Here is an 8,091-nt window from a genome sequence, read left to right on the forward strand (position 1 = left end):
CTCCAAAAAACCAAGAAAATGTCTTCGAACTCTGTCAGCGAGAAATATTATGGCAATTGTTTTTGGTATGCTAAAGGTGTGATTCTGGTGGATTTCTTTAAGAGAGGATCAACAATCAACGCAGAAGCTATGGTGACCGATACAAAACAAGCATAAGGGAAAAATGAGCTCAAAAATTTTGTTTTTCTATGACAATGTAAATCCCCATACAGCCAATCATACATGACACAAGTTTTGGATGATTTGGATTGGGAAGTGTTTATCATCTGCCTTAGAGCCCATTTTTTTATTTCAAAACATCTGTTACTTTTTGGATAGCCCTTTTTATATATATATATAAACTATAGTGTTCCAAATTTTATGTACACTAAAAGGATCTTAGAAACTATAAGATACAAAGATTAAATGGACAAAGTTGTCCATAATAACAATACAATTAATGTGGTCAAGTTGATTATTGATTGTGCCATTCACTCACTGCACTCAAAAAACTTTTTATCAAAATTTTGAAACTATTACATCTCTCTTACTATTACCTACAATGTATGCAGAATAATAATGAAATATAAAAAAAATTAATTAATTAAAAATTGTTTGTTGGCCTGACTGCCTTAATTTATTTAATACGCAACACATACATTTCACACTCTATTTTACTTCATTATAATTTAAGGAAGCGTAATATTGAAAACAATAAATTTGAGCAAAGACAAAAATAGTTTGCTTAACAATGAACAACACAATTCTATGCATTTACTTCTTGAAACTTTAATAACGTTTCCAAAACAATCCAAGGAAAGGGAAAGATTCAAACTTTATGTTGACAACAAAGAAATTTCATTACCAAGATTCTCAAAAGTTAATTATAAATTGCAGTAAAAAGTATTCCATAAGCATTCGCAAATTATTTTTGCTTTTACCTTTATTTGTGGCATGTACTTGGAGAATCTCTCATACTCTTTGCTGATCTGGAATGCCAGTTCTCGTGTGTGACACATGACTAGCACAAAGACACTGTTCTCAGCTGTATTCTCCAGCTGTTGCAGGGTGGCCAGTACAAACACCGCTGTCTTACCCATACCAGACTTTGCCTGGCACAGGATGTCCATCCCCAATACAGCTTGCGGAATACATTCGTGCTGAACTGAAAAACAAAACAACCTATTAATGAAGTATTCTTTACTTACACAACACTGACAATAGTAATACAAATAACATTATTAATACAGTACTAACTTTAATTGGTATCATTTTGACAACATTGATAGCTAAGCAATTTACTAGGAGTAGGGCAAGTAGCTAATTGAGTGAAAAGATACAGGTAAGCATCACCTCTTTTCTTACGTGAGAATTGTTCTGAACTCAGTGTACCTATATTTATATAATGTATATTGCAGGATGGAAATTATTTAACTTGCTGTTAATATTTAATCAATATTGATCTACATAAAATGTATGTATATGTACAAGATCTGATATGGAAATAACATCAGTTATAGTTCATTTAGAATCCAAACACAACAGATTTTATGGATACATAGGCCTTTAACTTATAAGACTAAACTGCTGTTTTAATTTGAAAATATGACAAAATAAGCAAGAGCTGCTGGTACATATATAAGGATAAAAATATTTGAGAATAAAGGTTGAAATAAAAAATAATAAACTTTTAAGGACAACACAGATTTTAAGAGCTTCTATTTTGGAAGACACACCTTCAGATGGATGTTCAAATCCACAGTCAACAATAGCTCTCAAGATTTCTGGTTTCAACAAAAAATCTCGGAAACCAGAACTGTGTATGGACACATAAGTTCCTTTGACTTCCTTTTTCAGAGTCCCTTCCGCTGATCCATCAACAGCAGTCTGATCTGGCTGTTCCTCATCTTCGTAATCCAAGAGATCGTCATTATCTGCCATTTTCTGCAAAAAGATTACAATAATGATTATAGTTTATTAATAACAAAATTATATAATGTGGAACTAATTTTATACCCAAACCACTTACTTAACTACAGAAAAGAAATTTCTATACAGAAAACTGTTATATTAAATAATAACATTGACTCATGAGTAGGCCTATATATGTGATAGCAACAACAAACTGCAATGTTAATAAAATAACAAGACTTTCAATTAACTTTAACTAGAGTAGAGTATTAAAATAACACGTTCCGGAGAAAGCAGGATGATTTTACTTTACTTGATGATTAATTTGATCAAGATTGTCATCCAATTTTCAATTAGCCTAGCGTTGTAGCAGATTGTAAACTAGGAATAACAGGACAAATTGAAATCTTTATAATTACAGGTTTTATTTTCTAAAATACCCAGACCTGTTTTATTCAGAAGATTAACCCTTTGCAATTGGGAGATCACTAATGAGGCCAAAACATTTTTCGCTCAGCTCGGATGGACTCCCAGGTGGTTGACCTCTTTGTTTGTCAGAACACATAGGGTCAGTTGGGTTCTGAGTCACCACTCAGTGCTTCCATAATTATGCATTTCACTTTGTCTTGGATTTAAATGGCAGTATTTGACCCTTGGCTCTTTCAAAGTTGAAACTTTACAGACTGACTATTTATTATTTGCTTTTTAACAAATTAAGTAATATGTCATTTAAGTTATAGATTGATCTGTTCTTAAAATATTATTTGAAGAATGAAATACGATCTCTAGTAGGTCTTTAGTTTTAACAGAATATTAACACGTTTCCATATTTTGAGCTTCATGTCCAACAAATAGACTATAATTTTAATAAAGTATTAGGGTACATTATAGCAGCTACAATGATACTAGCAATCGAATAAAAAAAATAAAACATTGTTAAACTACGTTTAATATTGTATGTGCTGCAAATAGAGAAATATTAATATAGCCTAGTTACTTATTTGGTAGAAAGATTGCAGCAATTTCCAGCTACAACAGAATAAGGATTTAATTTTACAACAGAATAAGGATTTAATTTTACAACTGCAATACGGCAGGCTACACTTAAGTTAGTGGTTTGATGAGCTACTTAAGTTAGTGGTTTGATGAGCTAAACTCCAAAACAATGAGGGCTACTAGTTGTGTGAGGTCAGGATGTTGTCATATATCACTGATGACGCAAAAAAACAGCCATGGCCATCCTTGGGACCTGAGAGGGCAATCATACAAGTTTAATATTGATTACAAAGCGTAAACACTTCTTGACAAATTAGAACCAAAAAAATAATTTTGTATGTATTTGATAATTGGGTACTTTGGGATTATACCGACCACACCCAGACATGAATCGTTATTTGACATTTTGCTTCTACTGATTACTAGATTAGCGTAGAACAATATTTTGTCAATAGAATAAAGGAATTGTCTTATCGCAAACCCCTCCCCATCCTCAGGCAGAGGTCAAAGTCGAGCGGTCTAGTAGATAACGTGATTGCAGAGTCTAGCCGCCCGTTAAGGTGGTGCGTCGCTTTGTTGTACTTCCGTGTTTTACCCCTACATTTCTCCAAACACAAAAATTCAACAAAAAACAAACATTACCAAACAAAAACTAAACTCTTTATTGAAAAAAACACTCAAAACTTGATCACACTCTGTTTTTATTCTTGATCACACTCTGCCACCCAAAATGCGAGTGCTGATGTCAACGAAAGAAAAACATCCCTCGAGATAGTAGCCTACCTATCAGTAAAATATCAAATTCTAGAGGGGCTGATCAGAAATATAAATTGAATTGTAATGGAAAGGCAATTATGTACCGTGCAAAAACTTAAATAATCATGTGATGCCGCGCGGCCTGCCGTAATCGGGATTCTCTAGAAATATAAGATAACAGCGACAAAAATACCGATCACAATACCTGGAAATGCTTGTAATTTTGTAATTAAAGAGTTGTTTTTTCATCCTATTATGTTTGTTTCTATAAATTAATATTTTTGTGTTCTTCATACTGGTGTGGTTGGTATAATCCCAAAGTACCGATAATTGTAATATACAGGGTGGCCACTCAGATTAAATTAAATGCATTTAAGTTAATTTCAAAATTTTAAATTTATATTTCTGATCAGCCCTTCTAGAATTTCATTTACGTTTCCAAAGATGGTGCCACATCCGATGACGTCATCACGAGGTTCAATCTCTGTCACAAAAGGTCATGTGACGCTCGATACGGATGTACAACATGGAAATATTCCTCCGCGCCATGAACAGTTGTTCCATTTGTTATATTCTACAACTTCGTTATTTCTCATTTCCCCCCTGTAAACCTTTATATTGTTTTGTTCTGCAGGACGATTCCAATAAGATAATAACGCAAAACTCGAATTTTGCCACTCCGGCCATTACTTTCACAATTCACCAATCGGCTAAAAACACAATTTTAAATATTAACCCATTCGTGACTGAATTACTAAAATTTTTGGACTACAGGACTGGATATTTTCCATGCTTCCGTGTAAGAACAGGTGCACTTTGCATAACACTTACTGTATAACATGCTATGAATATTATAAATGTACCTTAGTTATTCATTGTTATTCTATGAACACAAAATATTAGTTTTTTTTAATATACATAAATATTTACACTATTTACAAATGTTTATTATACTTCTTTAGAAGCTGGTTTGGGTCTGAAATACTTCAAAACATGTTTCCAGATGAAGTGGAACATGAAAATGTTTACATTGGTACACTGTTTCACTTCTTTTCCCCTGTAAGGCACAAACTTTACATTTTCTTGAGGGCCTGGCTTTGGTTGTTGGAGGTATCTTTTCAATAAAATGCCCCCAAAACTTTCCTTGAAGGAGTGGTGTTTCTCCACAAGCGGGAGGCCTACCAAAGGGTTACCTAAACCCTAAAGGTTTCGTCACAGAAGTGATTGAACACATGTGATTCAGTGCAGTTTTCTTCTAACTGCCTCAAAATTATAGGATTTATTCCATGATTGGGTACTTTGGGATTATACCGACCACACCAGTATGAAGAACACAAAAAATAGAAATTTATAGAAACAAACATGATAGAACGAAAAAACAACTCTTCAATTACAAAATTACAAACTTACAAGCATTTCCAGGTATTGTGATCGGTATTGTTGTCGCTGTTATCTTATCTTTCTCGAGAATCCTGATTACGGCAGGCCGCGCGGCATCTCGTGATTTGCACGGTACATCATTGCCTTTCCATTACAATTCAATTTATATTTCTGATTAGCCCCTCTAGAATTTGATATTTTACTGATAGGTACTATCTCGAGGGATGTTTTTCTTTCGTCGACATCAGCGCGGGGCAGCACCGAAGGTGCTGTCGAAGCCCGCGCTGATGGCCGGAGGCACTCGCATTTTGGGTGGCGGAATGTGATCAAGAATAAAAACAAGTTTTGAGTGTTTTTTTAATAAAAAGTTTAGTTTGGTAAATGTTTGTTTTTGTTGAATTTTTGTGTTTGGAGAAATGTAGAGGTAAAACACGGAAGTACAACAAAGCGATGCACCAGCTGAACGGGCGGCGAGACTCTGCAATCACGTTATCTACTAGACGCTCGACTTTGACCTCTGTCTGAGGATGGGGAGGTGTTTGCGATAAGACAATTCCTGTTTTATATTGACGAAATATTGTTCTACGCTAATCTAGTAATCAGTAGAAACGAAATGTGAAATATAACGATTCATGTCTGGGTGTGGTCGGTATAATCCCAAAGTACCCATGAGTTTGTTGGTAAAACGCATTGTATTAACATTATTTCGTCCAACAATCCACGTAAAATCACAAAGCCTACCGGTGGGTTATCGTCACTTTCATTATCACTGCTGTCATCGTTTGTACCATCAGACATTTCATTATTTTCATGTATCATGTCATCTTGTTCACTGTCACTTTCCTCATCACCACTTTCATCTAAAACATTAGCAACGTAAGCCGCAAAATCATTCGAATTTACGAACACATCCTTCCGGTCGCGAGACGCCATCTTGACTGTTTACAAACGAAAGAAAGCTGTTTTGCCAAGATGATTTGAGGCAATATCAGATGTTTTTCAGCAACGAAGAAGAAGAAAAACATAGACTAGAATATTGAGAACAAAATATGCAGCAAATGTGAATGCCTCAGCGATCTATCGGCAATATATTCAACTACGTCGATGTCGTGTCTATCGGACGGGCGCTGCCCGTCTTTAGTCGTTGTGCCGCGCGAAGTGAAGGACGGAAACTGCCCGTCCAATGTCTTGAATGGGTTAATCAAAACTCAAAATTTACATTTTGGTATGTACAAGAAATGTATTAGGCCTATTAGTATACATTTATTTTGTATTTTAGGCATTGTTTGAAGTGACCATGAAGTAAATAATTAGGCTGGTAGGGTACGATAAGCGGACCCGTTTTTTATATCGAAATTGGCAAACGATATTAAGCTTACTTAATCATATAACCATCGATACTGATTAATTATTTTGAACTATTAACTTAACTCGTACTGAAAAACCCATTAGGTGAAATTTGAGGGAAAGAAACAACTGTAGGTTAACTGTGAGAGGAGTAAATATGCTCGTCTTCATTATTCCTAATTTTGGTTATAATAATTTGTTTGATCACTGTAAATATTAAATTCATATTTTAATTTAAAACATATGATTGTTATTGAGGACTATAGGTACTTTTATATTGATTGATTGTCTAGGAATTGAGATACGAATATTAGGTATTGATGACTATATTCTTTGATATAAAAAACCGGGTCTGCTTATCGTACTCTACCCAAATTAGGCTACCAACACGTTGAGCTGTGTGAATCACGTGATTCTTTGGAGTACACCAAGTTAGTGCAGTATACAAGAACGTAAGAAATACTTCACATTTTATGACATGTATACATAGCCTATGTAACAGAACAAGAAAACTATAGCATAGCCTATGTAACAAACATGAAAACTATCACAAAGTTTACCATCTAAGTAAATTAGATATGCTTTTTCTATTAAAAGCATATTAATAAAGATAGGCATTGATCATATTTTAAAGACAATAGAAATAACAAAGAGGCTGTGACAGCTGTCAAGACCCAACAGCAGATAGCAAACTGCCATCTAGAACACAACAAAAACACCTAATATCGGGTTTTTGCCAATCACAGGGTTAATGAGATCAAAATGACCAATAGATTGCAACAGAACATTACTATTATAATGTAGTCATAGGAGAACTAGGGATCGCTGAAGCCATGTTCATCAAAGCACAAAGAATCATTAACAAACCAGTAAATTGGCAAAAAGCTCATGATAAAAGGAATTTAGTGTTCTAATAAACACTAAGTCTGATGTATACAAATAGTATATTGTAGGTTGCTCCAAACGTTAAATTATAAAATCCTTTTCCTATGAGTCACGTAGGTTTAGGCTAGTACTTTGTCCGGTTAGACTGAAATAATACTATTTTCAACGAAAAAGCTAAGAGCCATTACATTTGGTGTAGTAGGCTGTGAATATTTTACCACTTTACTGCAAAATGAATAAATAAATCCAGTGATGAATCAGAAAAATAGTACTTACGGTAGAAAAGCTGCTTAGAATTCACCAACACCAACAAGAACAAGAACAAATATGGCGAAGAAGACCGGACCGACTTGCCTAACAAACAAGCCAAAACGGATAGAGAACAAGAGAAATGGCCTGGGAGAACCCGGCGGCACACGATTGGACGAGAGACGAGAGACTAAGAAGAACATCCAATGACGTAGTAGTTTCCGGCAAAAGTATTTTCCTTGTATTGTTTTGGTTACAGGAGGCTTATGATAGGCCAACAGGCTTTGGACTATTTACATATATATATATTTATATACAGGGTTAAATCGCTGAAGCCATCTTCATTAAGAATCATAACAATTCAGTAAATTGGTAATTGGTGTGTGTGTGTGTGTGTGTGTGTGTGTGTGTGTGTGTGTGTGTGTGTGTGTGTGTGTGTGTGTAATAGTAAAATAAATATATGACCAATAATAATTAATGTCAAAAAGTATAATTATAATTATGTTTTTAAATTATTTTTTTAATTGGATGACGAACACGTAATTATCAAGTGGCTGTTGAAAAATAAAAAAAACTTCATGGAATACA

The 8,091-nt window shown here is 34.4% G+C and overlaps 1 protein-coding gene across 1 annotated transcript; it reads right to left on the reverse strand.

Annotated features, from left to right (window-relative positions):
• Positions 1-848: 848 nt before the first annotated feature.
• On the reverse strand, positions 849-7,684 carry LOC124364447 (ATP-dependent RNA helicase WM6-like). Its single transcript, XM_046819942.1, has 3 exons — positions 7,531-7,684; positions 1,716-1,923; positions 849-1,144 (listed from the first exon to the last, which is right to left on the reverse strand). The coding sequence occupies exons 2-3, from the start codon at positions 1,918-1,920 to the stop codon at positions 864-866; spliced, it is 486 nt and encodes a 161-aa protein (XP_046675898.1). The 5' UTR covers positions 1,921-1,923; positions 7,531-7,684; the 3' UTR covers positions 849-863.
• Between the last annotated feature and the right edge of the window lie 407 nt (positions 7,685-8,091).

This window comes from Homalodisca vitripennis, chromosome 6, assembly GCF_021130785.1.
Source record: "Homalodisca vitripennis isolate AUS2020 chromosome 6, UT_GWSS_2.1, whole genome shotgun sequence".
Taxonomy (NCBI): Eukaryota; Metazoa; Arthropoda; class Insecta; order Hemiptera; family Cicadellidae; genus Homalodisca; species Homalodisca vitripennis.

Bases quoted from the DNA above. Each gene is read 5' to 3' on its own strand.
- LOC124364447 (XM_046819942.1), bottom strand. From the start codon at position 1,920: ATGGCAGATAATGACGATCTCTTGGATTACGAAGATGAGGAACAGCCA. The intron at 1,145-1,715 runs GTGTGTCTTCCA...TTTGTTTTTCAG, and splicing joins ATTTGAACATCCATCTGAAG to TTCAGCACGAATGTATTCCG.